An 18,350-nucleotide genomic window follows, 5' to 3' on the forward strand; every position below is an offset into this window, starting at 1 on the left:
AAAAAAAGAATGTGTAATCTATAAATAACTTGGAGACCTCTACATTGTAGTTTAGACAATATTTTACATATGGGAAAAAATAAATAAAACAGCTTAATGTACAATATAGCTGGTAGCGTAGTGGTTAAAGCTGCTGTCTTTGGACCTGATGATTGTAGGTTTGAATCTCACCTCCAGGTGTAGTACCCTTGAACAAGCTACTTAGCCTAAATACACATGCACACAGATTCTGACCCGCTTGTCCCATGTGGGGAACCAGAGCCTAACACAGGGTATAAGGCCGGAGGAGGAGGGGACACACCCAGGACAGGACGCCGGTCTGTCGCAAGGCACCCCCAGTGGGACTTGAACCCCAGACCCACTGGAGAGCAGGACCCGGTCCAACCCACTGCACCACCACACCCCCCTTTATGTAGTTTCAGACAGATCAAAAATAAGACATGATCCACCTGTCCTAGAAAGTTCAATTTTCTTTTTATAGGATTTTTTTAAAGATTCTTCACTTCATTGTTTGTTTGTTGTACTAATGGTTATTGCTGAACCTGATAACGAAATGAAGCATATGACTAATTATGAAACTTCTGAGACAGAACTGCTGTTGTAACAGTTCATGTACATAACAGTGGGTGGGTTGCAGCACCATGAAATAAGGATGTGACAAAACATCCTACTGTATAAATGCACTTCCAGAATGTAGACAGGATACACTCATACTACCCCACTGCACACGAAACACACTTTTCCCCGTCACTCATTCTCTGTAACAGATGTGACTGCGCGATGATCTTTCAGATCTCAGAACACAGGAAACTGAATAAAAACAGACAAGCAGGATAGCTGGTGCGGTGCTCCTCCTCCTCATAACCGCCCGCAGCCACGCTGCAGGCCATGTTCACATTCATAAGACGTCCTTCCTATTAACTTGAGCTGGTGCCCCTGCAAATTGCTTGCGCAGCTTTACAAGGATGTTCAGAAAATTTTCTTCCGCCTTTTTTTGTATTGTTAAATTTGTTTCACATATCACATAGTCTTCTAGTGAGATGGTTGTTTTCCCATTTTGGTCAAGTTAATTTTATGTTATGGTGCTGAATTTGTTTATGGTGTTGAGTGAGCACTTTGAGGGATTTCAATGAATTAAAGATATTGAACTTAAATGTGGTAAGAAAACAATGTAGATGATAAAATTAAGGAAAAAGACTGAGAGGCAAGGAACAACTGAGAAAACTTGTGATAAGAAATGAAAGAAAGTACAATGAAAGCAAACGCTTTGAGAATACAGACTTTTTTGGTTTACATACTGGGGATAAACCAGTAACATCTTTCACAGCAAAAAACCATCCAACAATTCAAATTTCTTCCACTGGAAAAAATTTACATGGTGCTCTATTGATGACGGCTCTAATGAATTTTGGAATGTGTGGACACCCTTCTGGGAGTTATTAGACCATGCTGAATGATCACATGTGATCTAACCTTTTGACACAGAGCCCTTGCTCTGTGTATGTGGACATATTTGCAGTCCCTTGGTGTACTGTCCCAACCTGTTCTGAACCTGTGCTCTTAATAAATTACAAAAAAACATCCAACTGATTCTATCTATGCAAAAACGGACCATAGGTTTAAGTTGAATACATAGCTGAACAGTGGTTTAATTACACCAGCATGGAAAATCAAATTCATTTGAAATCTTACAGTGCACTAAGAATTTTCTTGTAGCAAAGTACGGCAATTATGTGCAACAACTTGAAATATTAATACATACATTTTTAATTAAAAATATTTTAAGAGAAATGTTTAGGATCCGGGGGCGTGGTGGTGCAGTGGGTTGGACCACAGTCCTGCTCTCCGGTGGGTCTGGGGTTCAAGTCCCGCTTGGGGTGCCCTGCGACGGACTGGCGTCCCGTCCTGGGTGTGTCCCCTCCCCCTCCGGCCTTACGCCCTGTGTTACCGGGTAGGCTCCGGTTCCCCGTGACCCCATATGGGACAAGCGGTTCTGAAAGTGTGTGTGTGTGTGTGTGTGTGTGTGTGTTTAGGATCCTGCTGGAACCTGTTTTTCAACAGATATTTGTTCATCATAGTTTAAAAAGTTTTAAAATGAGCACATGTATTTGTATATAGTAAAATCACGTATTTCTCCGATGAATTTAACCGATTAACTTGTAGTACTTTCTGCAGTGAAGCTGAGGTGATTGAGGAAAGATATTGTGCATTTTGAGTTTTACTTAACTTTATATTCGTTCAAGGTTGACAACTGTCAGTAGAATAAATGGATCTTTGGTGACATAGAATTTGTACAGTGAGTTGGTATAAAGGCTTTGCTGTATAAACACGGAGCAATTTGTGGACATCTGTACTTACTGCAGGTACTGTCTGAAGGTGTAGGGACAATATGAGATTATCAGCATGATACTGCCACCATCACACTTTGCTGGAGTGATGGTGATCCTCAGGCGTCGGAAGTGTTAGGATTGCACCACACATAGTGCTTTGAACTTTGGCCATAAAGCTCTGTCTTGGTCTCATCTGACCACATCTTAGTTGGGACATTCACATGCTTTGATATGATACTTTTTGAGTAATGGCTTCTTTCTTGTCATCCTCCCATATAGGCCAGTTTTATGCAGTGCTCTTGAAGTTGTGGACTGGGTAACCTTTCCTCCACTCTCAGCCATTGACCTCTGCAGCTCTTTCAGACTGATTATCCACCTCTCTGTCTTGCTCTGAGGCCGAGTTCTGAAAGATGGCCTTGTCTGGGCTGTGCCTGGGTGGTGTCACGGTATCACGGTATCACGGCCATGCCCGCACCTTAACCAACAACACCTGGCTCCGATTAACCAGCTGGCTTCAGTCGGAGCACTTGGCTATAAAAACCACCACTCAAATATCTCCCAGTTGCGGAATCTCACTTGAGACAACTGTCCCCTCTGTGCTCTCAAACCTATCCTGCCTTGGTTTTTTCAAGTCCTGTTCCGCATTGTTCCCCAGTCCTGCTCCACGTCTCTTTGATAACGACCACCTGCCTTGTCCCCCGACCACGACTTCAGATCCTTGCCTATGTTCAGTTCGCCGATCGACCAACCATTCGCCCGTCCCCGACACGAGATCACGCCTAATCCTTTGGAACTGAATAAATGATCCTGCACTTGGGTCCAGTGTCCTCTGTTCACTGTGACAGGTGGTTTGATACATCCTTGCACTTCCCGATTATTGATACAACAGCACTGACTCCGAGATCTGCTTGGAACACTTGGAAATTATTTTGCACCCTTTTCCTAATTTATGCATTTCTGTGACTTTATCTGTAAATTCTTTAATATGTTTTTCAGTCTTCATTCTGATACCTTTTCTTCAAGTTCAACAGCTTCACCATTGATCCTTAAAACAATTTTTTTTTTCAATTTAGGAAACACAGTTGTTGCTTTAATGATTCAGAGGTAGAAACCATATACGTCCAATTGTGTCCTTGCTTGGCAATAGTTTTTCATCTGTGTAAACTTGCAGTTTCAAAATCTGATGAAAATGAATACTTATTAAAACAGCATATTTCAGTTTTCTTTGTGCAAACACTTTCGTTTGTTTGACAATTTAGTTTTAGAGTAAATAAGTTCACAGTAAAAATACTGCTTGGAAAAATATATGTAAGTATAATTTTTAATCAAGGCAATGTTGACAACTTTCAAGGTGTTTTAATACTTTTGTCACTTTTAGTCTCTGCAAGTTGCTGTATATCCCAGCCAACATGAGAACCAGTGAAACAGCAATGAATATAAATGTTTCAGACCTTAGAGTATGTCATCAGTCAGTAAAACTCACTCACTTTCAATAGCTGCTTTTCCTGATCAGTGCTGCGGCAGTCCAAAACCTATCCCAGGATCAATGGATGCAAGGTCGAAGGAGGCACCCTATACAGGTGACCAGTCCGTTGTAGGGTAGCCACATGTGCTATAGGCAGTTGGAGCTGCCAGTAAACTTGAAACACTTATCTCTGTAGTATGGGAGGAAACCACAGCACCACAAGGAAATCCACACAACTACAAGGAGAACATGCAAACTATAAACGTTGCTCTAGATTCAAAACTACACCGAACCAGCTCAACCACTGTGAAGCAACAGCATTGCCCACTGTGCCACTAACCAGTAATAAAAAAAAAAAAAAAAAAATTTACTGTGATGTAAAATTTTCATGATACAAAAAAACCCACTTCAGCAAATAATGTGTGCATTTCTCTAATAAATTACCAGGTCAGTTGTATAATTGAAGTCACTTGAAAATATGTTGCAGGCCAGCTGAATGTAAGGGGAGCAATGGGAGATAGATAAAATAGATATTTTATACTAGGAGTGGACAGTGAGGAGTGGTTCACCCAGCAGGAATTGAGCACATCCTCAGTGCGCTCTGACTGCAGAGACAGGTGTGTGTCGAGGCTGAAGGATCCATCTGCGTTGGTTGTGATATTTCTGTGAAGGGATGCGGTCTTGAGTGGAAGTCCATTCCGGAGCCACACCTGCTCTATTGGTGCTGGGTGAAAGTACCTAGAGGAGCAGAGGAGCATGGAAACTCCACTGGGTCCCTCCACCTGAGACAGAAAGACTTTGGGAGGAGCTGCAGTCAAAGAACAGAGCCACAGAGCAGTGGACCCAGAAGGGTTCCTCTTCAGCAGGTTAGAATGTATAGTGTAATGAAAATAACTACAAAATCCAGCACAAATATAATGAAACAGTTCATCCCTCAATGCACACACCTCTACATTTCAGAGGTTGAAAACTAAGGAATAGTTCAAGTGTTAAGAATCCATAACTCTAGTGCTTTAATAGTTAAAGTCTATTAATTCACAAAATGATGTTCTAACTTATGGTGGAGGGATGATTCTTGTTACAAAACAGCTTTAGACACCAGAGTCAATGTGCTGGTAGTCCATTAAGAAAATTTTGGGAGATGCCTCTTCAAAGTATTCAGAAAAAAAACATAATAAACATATAAAATAATGTTACATATATAGGGGGGTGTGGTGGTGTGGCGGGTCTGGGGTTCAAGCCCTGCTTGGGGTGCCTTGCGATGGACTAGCGGCCAGTCCTAGGTGTGTCCCCGGCGCCCTGTGTTGCCAGGTAGTCTCCAGCTTGCTGCAACTCTGCTCGGGACAAGTGATTGTTGATGTTGGTTATATATATAAAACATTAAAATAATATTAATAAGCTTTTTCAAGCGAGTACAAGACTGAGGAAAAAATAATGGAATGACAGAATGAAATTAAAAAAAGGGAAATATAATTTTTTTTTTGCAGATTGGTCAACACTGATCCATTATGATGTCAAAAGGTTTTTATAGGAAAAGCCATTTGTTGATACTCCAGTGCACCCCAGAGGGTGGAAAAGCAAAAATAGCACAAAATGGACTCAGTGTTACCACCATACTAAAATCTCCTGTTTCTGAACAATAGCAGTAAGAAAACACAACACGCAGTATTTTGAGCAACATTTTGTGTACATAGCCGCGTACGTAGCTTAAAAAAACGAAAATAACCCAAATGAAAAGTTTTCATTCTGTTTACACCCCTCCAACCTTCTGGGGGCGGATGGAAAGCACAACCACAAACCTAGTCATCACTGCAGCAGACCACCATAGTGAGATACCCCTCCAACAGTATCTGCAAACCGTCTTAAACACTGTAGAAAAACACACTTCTTGCGACTCAGTTGTTCCTGGTCCTTTCTGCACTAAACTGTATTTTACATTTTCTTTACACACCCTTACTTTTACTTTCTGTTATTATTATAGCTCTTTAAACGTACTTAGTATTTCTATACTTACATCTGCTACACTCTGCCATCTTTTTCATTCTTGATATATCACTTACATTTACATTTATTCATTTAGCAGATGCTTTTCTCCAAAGCGACATACATCTCATAGAAAATACAATGTGTGCATTACATTAGCAGGAAGAGATACATAGATGTAGACATGTGACTCTTAAGTACAGATAGTTTTCTTTCCACCATATGAACCAATGTCCACCACACGAGTAGCTACCTATAACTTTGGATATCATCATCGTTGTCCTCATGAATCAGATGCAAAGTGGCAATCATCTGCAAAGGACCTCAAGATAAGCCACCAACATAGTGCTCACTTGAGTAGAACCAAGCAGCACCGTGTGCACCTATGCTGCTCCACCAGGACCACCCACACAACACAAACCCCCTGCACATGGCACGCAAGCCCCAAAAGAATGCTTCAACAACCCAACAGGTCCACGTCAGCTTGAAAGAAGCAATACTGGAAAACAGTGTGTTTAATATAGGTTATTTTTAATAGGTGTTCAAGGAATAATTGTTGCGTCAGCAGACAGTGTTATGACAGACAACTCGGTGAGAGGGGCCGAGGGCAATGGCAAAGGAATCCCTTTCTACAGAGGGGGTCCAGTAAGGCAAGGCTGCATTAACAACTGGGCTGTAACAATCAAGTCCATACATGTCATGGTACAGTACTATTGACATAAATTAGATCAAGCACACATTGTACATACTTTCAAGAGGAAAACATAATCATATCTGGAGGAACCTCTCAAACAAGACTGTTCCATAGCTGCTCAACTCAGCCATGAGCGTACATTCTTGTACAGAGCAGATAAGGTAATATCTGTTTACTTTCTGGGTGCATATTCGATTTTTAAGACTATCTGGATAAACAAACAACAAAAAGTGAATAAAATAAATAAGCTAATTACAGAGGGTTTGGCAATTGTTCTTTGTAATTGCAGAGAGCGTCCCTGGTTTGGACCACCTACAAGCAGAGACTTCGTTTGCGTCCTACCCAGAAGCGGAAAGCCAGGGCGCAGTCTTCCCGCTCTCAGAAAAAAAAAAAAAAGGAAAAACTAACAAACAAACAAAAAAAAACTCTCCAGTATTTCGGCTGAACAAACTGTTAGAGACGCTCCGCTGAGGGCGTCTGTCCTGCTGCGACAGTGATGATTGTGGGTCCTTTAACAAACCATTTGCTTGTGTAAACAGCCAAAAAAATCTCCTCCGTATAAATCCATCGCATACAGAAAGTTGAGATTGAATCGTAAATAGAAAAATACAGGTACAAAATCCATTACATTCAAGAGACAGTACTAGCACAAAAGGGTATTTATTAATAATCATTTAACTAATATAGGAACTCTAGTTTTATATAGGCATCTTCTATATAGAAAAAGTGAAAGATGATGTGTTATGGGGAGGGGAGGGTTTAAAGTGTGCAGACATTTTTAAATTTCATGCCAAAATGTTCAAATTAGCCTAAAATATTTCCAATATTCAAATATAAACATGATAAGAACTGAGCAACATGTTCAGTTTCTCAACAGGCCTCCCACAGTACGCAAAGCCTGCTGAACACTGAGAGAATGCAGAGAACGTGGAAAAGTAAGAGCAATGGAGAAAAAGAACTAAAATTTTCTGAAGAGTGATATTTTGGTTTGGGTTTTTAAGGTGCAAATATTGTTTTTTTTATTTAAAGAGGCATTTAAAAGGTGCCAACGCTTTGTACACCATTCACGACAGGTTAAACTTCGGAGAACCCCACCAGTAATATAGATTTCATTGTGCTGATATAATACATCTGTTACCTGAAAAAAAAATCTGTGCACCGTTGAACCTCAGTGCACCCACTCTTCTAGCATTTTCCTTACCATAGTTTCCGTTTAAAGACACTGTTTCTTTGGCAAATGTCTGCAGGTCCACATGGAGGCCCGAGCATTGACAGTTACACACACGCTTGTTTGCCTTCTATGACATCGCTCCCTGGGAGGTGTGTGATCTAGCTGGTTGGCGAGACTTCTCTTCTAGGAAGACGCCTACAGAAGAAGTGACAAGCTGAAGCAGAACAGCTTGGGAGTGAGACCTAAGTGTTTTGTTATCACTCCGTTTTTGCTCACTTACTTAAGTAACTCGATATATGGACTGCTTTTTCAAGGAAATATTTTGTGAGCTGTTCAGTACTTCATCTACTTAAGCTTTTTCCAAGAAAAACTGCAGATCCTTACTTTTATGTTTTTTTAGAAAGCAGTAAAATCTCTAAAATCTCTATTTTAAATAATGTTAAAAACTACAATTTTACACTTTTGACTCCCCTCACCACATCTGACACATATAGTGAACATCTTCAGATAATTAAGACAATTAATTGTTACTGTACCTGTGCTGGGAAATCTGACCAATAACACACTTTTAAACATTTACTACACTTTGTGTGGTACCTTACCATTGTGCCACTATCTTTAGTCTTCATTTTACGATGGGGCGGTACTCCCCGAAATCCAATGTTTTCAAACATATTGATGCCTCAAGACATTCAGACACAAGCCAGAAACAGCAATACAACTGCTTTAAAAATATATACTCTCAGAAGCAGCGAAACACCAACTACTGTTCTAAAAGCGGTGCATCACATCTCAGTTCTCATCTGCTTAACTAGTAAGCATACATACATTTTTTGTATATGAGCTTTTGACAACAGTCTTAATCCAGTAAACTGGGCCCCAGGAAATATATCTGAGGTTAGAAAACTAAAGAAAAAAAAAAAGCAATAGAAAGCCAATAAAAGAGATCCTAACACAGCACTTTTTTTAAAGAGAAATCAAAGTTTACGTTTAAGTAGCAGTAATAAACTGACAGAAGACGTTGTACAAGGAAAGTGTAAGTGAACGTATGATCCCTAAAAGGAGGACACCTGTTGAGTTGTTTACACATAATTAAGAGTGTGCAGAGTGAGGGCTTCAGTTCCAGCAATGGCTGTGTCCTGGCCTCTGGCTCAAGAGCTCAAGTCTCTGGATACGCAACCAAGATTATAGAATAGGTAGTAACTCCTCCACCTGTTGTAGATCCACAAATGGGGTTGTCTGGTTGAACCCCAACCAGCTGCTTTGTGGAAACGTCTCCAGGAAGAGACGTTGGGATACTTGAGAGAGCATTCGAGCAGATCTTTGAGCCTCACCCCAGATTATGAACTCACAATATGCTGGATTCTGTGGGAAGAGATCACAGCTTAGTGCCAGATTTGAGAAGCCTAGTCTCTGAGCTTTATGCCCGCCATATTCGTGGGGAAATCAGGCGACTCTCCATGTAAAACATGATGGGCCAGTGTGGGGTGATACTTTACTTTTTTGTTTTAAAACAAGGAATGAATGGCTGGGTGTTCCACTTCTGACATGCAATTGAAAGGAAAAAAACAAAAGCTATGCAACAACATTTCACACAAACTTAGTCTGAATGCGTACAGTAATTTTTTCAAACAAGGAGTGAACTGTTGCTTGGGCTGAAAATCCTAGGCTATTCAGAAATTAAACAAAAAAGGAAGAATCTTTAAATACGAACTCTACGGAATAAAAAAGCCTTCTCTACTCTTGCTAAAATTAGTGCAGTGTTTGTGTTATTCAACTACCTACCATAGGAAACTAGTAGCACACATTTGGATTAGCTATTTAGATGCTACCCAGACTGCTGTAAGGTCAAGTATTGACATAAAATGCATTTCATTATTCAAGTATTTCTAAGAGGTGCTTCCAGCGCAGGAGATCTGTGTGTGGACAGAACTTTTATTCATTATCAGGATTTGGGAAAGCAAAGCAAAAAAATACACAGTGCAAGAGATAACCTCAAGCCTGTACTGACGTCAACTGACAGCAGACGAGATAGTGGAAAGTTTCATCTTTTCCTCCGTGACCTCCCTTCTCGCAACACGTCAGATGGGCCCATGAAGCTTTGTCTGTTCTAAAATCCGCCTATGAACTGTGACGCTCCCACGGTCACAGGGGGGCACCACCTGTTAAATTCAACCATGTGTGAACCTGCTGGAACCATTGCCTAATGGGGTCATGAAGGCTCAAAAAGAAAGACCAGATGATGTTATCTGTATACTTGATCATGTGAATGTGTGCACGCTGTACTTTCTCATGTAGACTCAGGCTGACTGCGCACTTTTAATGCCCCACCTTGAGAAACTTGTGCACAGCTTGTGTGGGAAAACAACGTGGTGGCCAAAAGCAGCTGCCCTCACTGTGACTAATTTAGAACAGGAAGAATGATCAGGAAGTCGTAGTTCTTCAGTCATTTTGACTGGTGTGTCAACGTGGGCAAATTAATAACTAAAAATACAAACATCACACGGCAAGGAAAAAACAAGCAAAAAAAAATCTGACTGCAAAATCTTTTTTTAAATGCACTTTCTGTTTGCAAAACTTGACCTTAGAAATGGCAGCCTTCTCTGGAGCAACGACATCCGCTAAACCGTCAGAGTCACCCGATGGTGAAGCCATGCTCTGGAAGCAGCCCGGCTCTGCCGCGGACCGCAACACCACATCGCCCGGGAGCCGCGAAGGGGAAAGGGAGGTCATTGTCCAGTGAGCTCCTTCCCCCCGCAGACCAGAGCCAAGCCCAATCTGATCGGAGAACTCTTCTGTGGTTACCTTCCATCCCCCGGGACTCAGCTAGGAGGTTAGGAAAGAGAAGCACGTTGTGTCCGTTTGTTCAAAGGGGTGGGGGGGTGGGAGCGGGACCTTCACTGATCCGCGCAGGAGATGAGCACGGGAGTCTGGGCCATGTCCTTGGACTGCCCCTCGCCGGACATGCTGACGGCACGCTGGCTCCTGGGGCAATGAGAGAGGAAGGCATCAAGCAATGACAAGCACAGGAGTAGACAGGGAGGCAGCACAGAGTCAGACAGAGAAACGCAAACCAAGACAAACAGAGATGGCCAAAGACACGTCTGTGAAGAAGGGGTCATACATGAGCTTGCGCTCTGGCACCCAGCTGACCTGTGCACGTTCTCCATGGCTGCCACCTCGGCCAAGGCGGCCAGGCTGAAGAATGCAGGAAGGTCGGCCACACTGGACCCGTCTGCGCCGGAGTCACACCCCTCCCGTGGCTTAGGGTCTGCATAGCACCCTGCTTCATTGCATAATGTCTCTTGGATTGATGGCTTTTCATCCTGATCCTGGCTCTGTTCCTTGGCCTTGTCCTCTGTTGACAACAGTGAACATGGTGAGCCCCACCCTGCCAGCTCCTCAAATGTACAGTGGCCCATGTCAATAGCCTCTTGACAGAGATACATAGCCAATCTCATCTTAACCCCTCCCTCCCTCCATTAATCCATCTGTTCGTCCGTCCGACAGCTTACAGCATAGTGGTTACAGCTGTTGCCTTTGGTTCCAAAGGTCACAGGTTTGAGGCCTACTGAATGCTGTAGTACCCCTGAGCAAGGCACTTACCCTAGCAGTCCAGTAGAATTTACTCAGCTCTACAGAAAAAGGTAAGTAATTGTAGGTACAGTAACATTGTATGCTGGTATGGAGAAAAGTGTGAGCTAAGTGATTAAATGTGGGTCACCTGTGTTGGAAGCATAGAGCATGAAGCAGGATATACCCAGGATGGAACACCAGTGTATTGTACACGATAGGCAATTTGCTAATGATTCACCTGAAACACATGTCTTTGGACCACAGAAGGAAACCAGGGCACTGTGAGAAAACTCCACTCAATACAGAACAGGGAGAACATGCAGACTCCACACACACTGAAGCGGATTCCAACCCAGGTGCTGTGAGGCTCCAATTGTGTCACTCAAATCTCATAATTATTATCTCGAATGGCACTGTTTATTGATGACTGAAAACTGTGGTATTGGAATGAAAGCTGAACCCTATTTAAGACAAAAAAAACATGTAAACTAGCTCAGGATTTGGGGTATGTTGCAGTAGAATTGCCGTTTGATGTGAATTCTTCTTACCTTATTATTAGCAGAGCTTGATTTTATACTGAAGGAACAACACAATCCATTCTATGTGTTTGAAATGAAATGCAGAACACTGACCCCTCAGCTAATCAGAGTTCTCAATATCCTTGGTGCTCACCCTCTGCTGGGGACACGCGGCCATCTGCCGTGCGCACCAGGTGGGTTATCTTACTCTTCCTGGCCTTCCGCTTCTGGCTGCCCACCAGCATCTCTGCCGTTCCCAGAACTTCCAGGGACAGTGCACCACATGTGGTTGCTGTCTTGGCTTTCTGGACCGTGTCCGGAGCTGGGGGCTCCTGGGTCGCTATGGCTGCAGAACACAGAGGAAAGCCGAGGGCAAACTGGTCAGTTCAGAGGTTCTTTTGCACACCGTGAGGCGTGGGTGCAATGATGGTGCAAAACCCATCAGTTCACACACTGCCCACACGTGCTCTGACCCCATTTGAGACCGCCATGTAATGCATTGACCTAGATTCTGACTAGTGGCTTATCGTTTCCGTCTAAAACAGGATGTTTCACCTATGCTGCATGCAAAAAATCTTCACAGTATCTCTGCTATGTTCATCCCAGGATGAATGACCACTTATGGTTAAATATGAAAGAGAAACAAATCAAATGCACTTTACACAAGAGATGAGAGCTTCTCGTCACCTTTATCCGAAGTATTGGTTTTCTCCTTTTTGTGCTTGTACTTGCTAACAATCTTGTGGAATAAATTCTTTTTCTGAGATGAAGATGAACCTAAGATTAAAAATGGAAAAAAAGAGGAATACGTAGTATGTTAAATGTCATCCTTGAGCGAGATGAGCAATCACCAGGGCAGCTTCAATTTCAGAGGAGGGCTGCAAGCTGTGGCAGACCCTGCAGCTCACCCTTGTTTGCCTTGGGTTGCTCTGTAGCTGTGCTGCCGCCAGCCTTCTTCTTCTTGGTGATGGACGTGCCCTTGCGGTCGAACGTCAGGGGGCTATACTGTGGCAGGCTGTTGAACTTCTTCTCAAACTCCTCTTCCAGCTTGCCCAAGCTGTGCAGACATGGAGAGAAGGGCTGTTAATAATCCCGCCAAGTGGAAAGACTTCCTTTGATTTACAAATTCTCTTTATCCGAAATTTTGGTATAACAGGGTTATATAACAGGGTCTCGTGTAGTCTTTTGATACTTAATTTTCAATTTATGGAACAAAAAATTAGTATAATGAAATTTATCTCATGCGTGTCAATCAAAAGAAAACTGAAATTTGCGCACTGAGTGAGTGAAGCAAAAAAGCAAATGTTGGTGTTTAAGAAATATGAAAGTGTTGCTTTAAGAGAGTGGAGCATTATGGGAAGTGTATGAATTTCCACGGGAGTGTTTGTCGGCCATATTGGGTGTGTTACGTAGCAGAAATATTGCAGAGACAGCAGAGCAATTAGCAGGAAAGGTTTAGCTGTGTGTGTGTGGTTTAGCTGATGGCTTTTGGGTTATGGATGCACATTATAGCAGCAGTTTTAGAAAGCTGTTCACAATAAAAGTGATGTGCTCAGTGGTTCCCTCTTGGTTTATTGCTAAACCTGCAGAGAATTGATACTGATACTGAATGTCCCCCTGGGATGAATAAAGTTTCCATTAAAATGTGGGGATTACCCCGGAGCAATAAGTGTGCAAATGTAAGTGTTTTTTATTGAGCTGAAATCATGATTTGACAATTACACAGGTGTTTTACAGTGTTCTAGTGACATTTGGGAAAATTTTTTGGAGTTTTTGGATGGGCTGGGAACGCATTATTACTTTTCCCCTTTAAAATCATGGGAAAATAGGCTTTTGGTGTTTGCACAGTTTTAAGGAATGGATTAATTTAGTAAAATGAGGGATTGCTGTACTGTCTATCTGGAAAGTGTAACTTCTAAAGTGGGATCAAACCATGAAGAAAAACATTTAATCCCCCATAAACCTGACACATTTGGGTATTTTCAGCTGCACATAAGAGGAAGAGAAATGACCATAGCCTTGTCTGTACGGCACCGCTGATGGTGCAGACCCCAGAATCACAAAGCATCCAAAGCATCTGTTGGCCTTGGCTGCTCACCCGGGGACGGACTCATCCTTTGATTTGGACTTCTTCAGCTTCTTGGCATTGCAGGAGCCCGTCTGTGTAAATGCCCAGCTCTCGTCTGTCCAGCTGCCCTCGTGGTCAGAAAGGCTTCCTCGGCCTGAGCCCCGTTTGCCTGGGGTGAGTAGAAGAGAGAGCGTGCTGAGGCTCAAGGTGGTTATGTAAGAGGGGCATGTGTGCAACAACAAAAGCCCATGCAAACACGTGTGCTGAGGTTAAAGTACATGCTCTGTATCAGGCCAGCTGGACAGCAAGAAGTGGTTACCTCGGTCTACATTGGCTCTTAGTGATGTCAGCATTCCCTCAGACACCAAAGTCTTGTACAGTGCCCCCTTGCAACTCCTCTCTGACTTCCTGGAGCCACAGCTCTCCTGCTTGACGTCCACCTCCTTATCCTCTGACTTAAAAGAGAGAGCCAAGGGGCTGGATGGTGGGGGCTCCTCCATGGGGCCTGGGGATTCAGCTTTCACACTGACCACCTTGGTATCTCCTTCCAGCAGGGGCTGTGGGGCTTCTGGCTGTGGGAGTTTGCTGCCCTCCTGTGGCTCCTCTGCATCCTTTGCCTCCTCCTTTACCTCCTCCTTCATGTCCTTTATGTCCTCCTTCATCCTGGGTGGCTTCTTCACTTTTGACTTTGCCTTCTTCTTTGGTGAGCCGGGCTCCTGGGGGTAGTCCTTGTCGCTGCCTGGAGGGCGGACCTTCTTCTTTAGGGCCTTATCTCCGCCCCAGGCACCCTTGGCCACAGCCTCGATGGTGTAGATGACACTGTCAAGGTCTGACTCAGAGGACTGTCGCTTCTTAGCAGTCTTCTTCGGCGAACCAAGCCCCTTGTCTGACCTGGCTTCCTCACTGCGCTCTCTCTTCTTCTTCTTCTTCTTTTTCTTCTTTGCACTCTTTGGGGGGCTGCCATCTGTGGGTGTACATGAGAAAGTGGACGACGAGGAGGCAGAGGATGGTGAGGAGAGCAGAAGGTCATCACTGGGTGGCTCAGAGGAGCCACCGAAGGAGGGGCCTGCTGGGCAGCTCGTCACTGGCTGAGAGGCTAAAGCTTCCATCTTCACTGCCTCAGAGGCCAAACACATCTACCAGAGAGACCACAAGATGGAAACATGAGAGGAAATATTTCAACAGCATTCCTCTATCCACACCCAGGAATAGGAAAAGGTGGAAGATGGCAGTGCAAGGGGATCTACGAACTGAAAAGGATGTAAATTTGGTCAACCAACTTTTCATTGAAAAACAAGCGCTCTATAACATGTTTTTAAAATATCCTTGAGGAACATAAGCAGGTGAAATAAGTTGCTTTGGACAACATTTACTGCTCAGCACTGTTTAAAATAAACTTTTATTACATTATGAAATACTGTATAACGGACATATACAACTGCCATAAAATGTACAAGCACTTGTTAGGCAGACATTCACTTATCTGGACTTCAAGAATTTGACAACCTCATCCTGATATAAGGACTCCATCCCCGGTTATTCAGACCTTACGGTTTGTTAGCATTCACCTGATACACAGAGATGTTAAGGAACTAATCAAGTATGGACAACAAGGCAACAGCTTATTGGTGATGTGTTGAAAGGAGGAGGAAATACACACGGGTCCAACAGGGGGCAGCGTTGGCCTTATTAAAAACAGATGTTCGAGCCAAAAGATCTGCTAAACAGGGGCCGGTGCTTCAGCTAATAATTAGCAATCCATGTTCCATTTGCCCCAGTTGGAGTGTCTGAGCTCTAAACCATGGTACCACTTCATTTAAATGAACACTGATCCTCTTACAGGTAAGACTCTGAAAGGCTGGCGCTTTGTGCACATTAAGGTGCTCTCCCGAGGCCCGTTCCCTTAGCATGGACATTAGGGGACGTCAGTAGGGCAGGTCCTAGGGCAGCCTACCTCAGCAAGCTGGAAGAGAGCAGATTGGCCACACTGCTTTCCCTCCGTGGACTGCGAGGTGCTTGGGGAAGAGGAGGTGGTGGACGAGGAAGAGATCTGCTTAGGGAAAACCAGAGAGCCAGGTGAGACGTTGGCACTGCGAGGCATGATGCTCGATGCCAGCACTGTTATCTCACTGAGGTGGGACAAACAGGATGCAAGGCACCAGGTAACAAGGATACTGCTCTGTGCACACTTTTTATGTCCAGCACTGCCCGAACGACATGAGGTGTGAGGTACAGCACAGTCACCAGTATTACTGGCTCAGCATGTGATATTTGGGTCGCAATCTCGAGTGGTATGCTTTGACTGAATCCCCAGAGCACAACAACCAGATAAAGAAATATCCATATCTACCCTAAGGTCATCTCACTTGACTGAGAGACTAAGTAACTAAACTACAGCCATATGATTAGACAAGTTCCTACCAACTCTCCAAGGAAATGCACACATATCTCACCTCAGCAAACTGAAATAAAGGTGAATTCACACAGGTTTTGGCTGGGCTGGCTGCCCCCATCTCTGGCTTTTCAGGAGAGGAGGCCTGCAGGTGAACATTGGACAGTGCATCTGACACATCGAGTCCCTGCAGACCGATGAGGGTGTGAGCTCGTTTGGCAGAGACAAACTCACCTCCGCTGGGTCCACTGGGCCGGCTGTCCCCTCTGCAACGATGACGGGCACAGCAGACTGGGGGCTGCTGGACGAAATCTGGCAACAGAGTGGTAGAGAAGGTCAGAAGAAAACAGAGTTGCAGCACACTCCTGGACTGCATGACGCTTGAGCTGATATTCCTCCTGCATGACTGCAAGTGACAAGGAAGCACCTCCGTAATTTACACTTTACAAAGAATTAATGTAGAACCTTAATAAGAATGCACAACCCACCCCCCAGTAACTGGCAGCCGTGCCCACAGCTCCAGTCTCTTGCTGCTGTCCTATTGCAACGGGACAAAGAGTAAACGACTGCGCTTGGAACTGCTAGACCTTCTGGCACAAAGGGTATGCCGCAAAGTAGCCGGCACCTGTTGACAAGATGGTGTGTGCTCCACAAAGCCCCCATTATCGGTCACAAATCCGCCTCAAATTCCGACTGACGAACTAGGCCGCTAAGAACTCACCTCATCTCGGTGGCTGCAGCCCAGGCGCGTTATGCACATCCTTTTATGTATGTTTATAAATATTTGCAAAATCTCACTGATGTTCAAAAGTGCTCTGAAGCATCAGAGGATCAAGTTGAAGTGGACGATTCACAAAATCTCCACGTGGTATTTCCTCTGACCTTTGGATGACCATAGGAGTCTTTGACGGGCAAAAGCAAGTGATTTATCTTTTGGGAAAAAAGACAATCTACAATGTAACTGAGAAAGTAAGTATACCACTAATTACAAGCACATATTCAGCGTGTGAAGAGCTCTTAGCAAGACTAGAAAATGCTCAAGACCTTCTTTGTGAACTGTTCACCTGCGTGGTGACAGCATCCATCTCACTGGGCTCCAATGCAGGCAACAGGGACAAGGGTCCCATGTTGGATGAAATGTGCTGATATGACAAAAGATCGTACCTTCCACTTCCCATACACACTTTCTGCACCTATCCTATCTGGATTGTGGGATCTCAGACAGGCCTTCTGTACTGTACCCGTTATTATACGTGGCCAGATGAACTTCTCTCTCCCCCTCCCACACACACAGCTTCCATGGCTGAAGCCATATCATCAATACTACAAGCAGTTAGAAGAAAAGGTAGGAAAACTAACTTTCTTCATATGTTGTCATGTGCTCATGTATGTTCTCTGCTACCTGCTGTAATGGTGCAGGAGAAGTACACAGATGCACTGGAGAAAGCCTACAACTACATATCGATAGCAATCAGAAAAGGCAACGAAGAGGGCAATATGTAGAACAAAACAAAGGAAAATACTCCTCTACATATGCTGAATACATAAACAGAATCTTTCAGTTCTCTTATTAATTAATTTTTTATTAACCAAGTGTCCTGGTCTTAGAGGTCTTAGTGGGTGCAAGGCCGAGGGGGGGGTTTGGGGTTACTCTGTGGATGGGATCCAAGTGTATCGCAGGGTAGCCACACAGGGACACTACGGGCTATTTAGAGGCAACCGATTCACCAGAACAGCATGTCTTTGGACTGTGGGAGGAAACCGGAGCACTCGGAGGAAACCATACAGACACAGGGAGACTACAGAAACTCCAGAGAGACCACATAAACCATACTGAAACCCAAGTCGAAACAGCACAGGCACCGTGAGGCAGCACGGCTACCTGGTGAGCCACTGCGCTGCCCTAAAGCTTATTAAATTATTTCACATTTAGTGTATGTAAGAAAGAGCTATTATGTTAATTATTCTTCAATTTCCCTGACAATATCAATGTGATTATTTAAAACTACTGTAAAAATCGATAAAGAAGCAACTGTGGAATTCATTTTAAGAAAATAAATATCTTCTAATATACAATTCCTCAATACGTTTTTGAATAAGCCATTATGTTTGAATATAATGACTTCTTGTTATTAATTCTTTAGGACTTTAAA

At 43.6% G+C, this 18,350-nt stretch overlaps 1 protein-coding gene across 6 annotated transcripts in view; it reads right to left on the minus strand.

The window, feature by feature from the left end:
- Positions 1 to 6,321: 6,321 nt before the first annotated feature.
- The window catches only part of bbx (BBX high mobility group box domain containing), a 35,741-nt gene continuing 23,712 nt past the window's right edge, over positions 6,322 to 18,350 (minus strand). For all 6 annotated transcript variants that reach the window (XM_018755579.2, XM_018755577.2, XM_018755578.2 and 3 more), the window contains 10 exons: positions 16,432 to 16,509; positions 16,259 to 16,342; positions 15,760 to 15,855; positions 14,125 to 14,941; positions 13,836 to 13,974; positions 12,646 to 12,794; positions 12,425 to 12,514; positions 11,892 to 12,083; positions 10,797 to 11,001; positions 6,322 to 10,628 (listed from right to left, as the gene is read on the minus strand). In XM_018755579.2, coding sequence (XP_018611095.2) covers positions 10,541 to 10,628; positions 10,797 to 11,001; positions 11,892 to 12,083; positions 12,425 to 12,514; positions 12,646 to 12,794; positions 13,836 to 13,974; positions 14,125 to 14,941; positions 15,760 to 15,855; positions 16,259 to 16,342; positions 16,432 to 16,509 — 1,938 coding nt within the window. In that variant the 3' untranslated portion in view covers positions 6,322 to 10,540. The remainder of the gene's footprint in view (positions 10,629 to 10,796; positions 11,002 to 11,891; positions 12,084 to 12,424; positions 12,515 to 12,645; positions 12,795 to 13,835; positions 13,975 to 14,124; positions 14,942 to 15,759; positions 15,856 to 16,258; positions 16,343 to 16,431; positions 16,510 to 18,350) is intronic.

The sequence above is a fragment of the Scleropages formosus genome, chromosome 4, assembly GCF_900964775.1.
Source record: "Scleropages formosus chromosome 4, fSclFor1.1, whole genome shotgun sequence".
Classification (NCBI taxonomy): Eukaryota; Metazoa; Chordata; class Actinopteri; order Osteoglossiformes; family Osteoglossidae; genus Scleropages; species Scleropages formosus.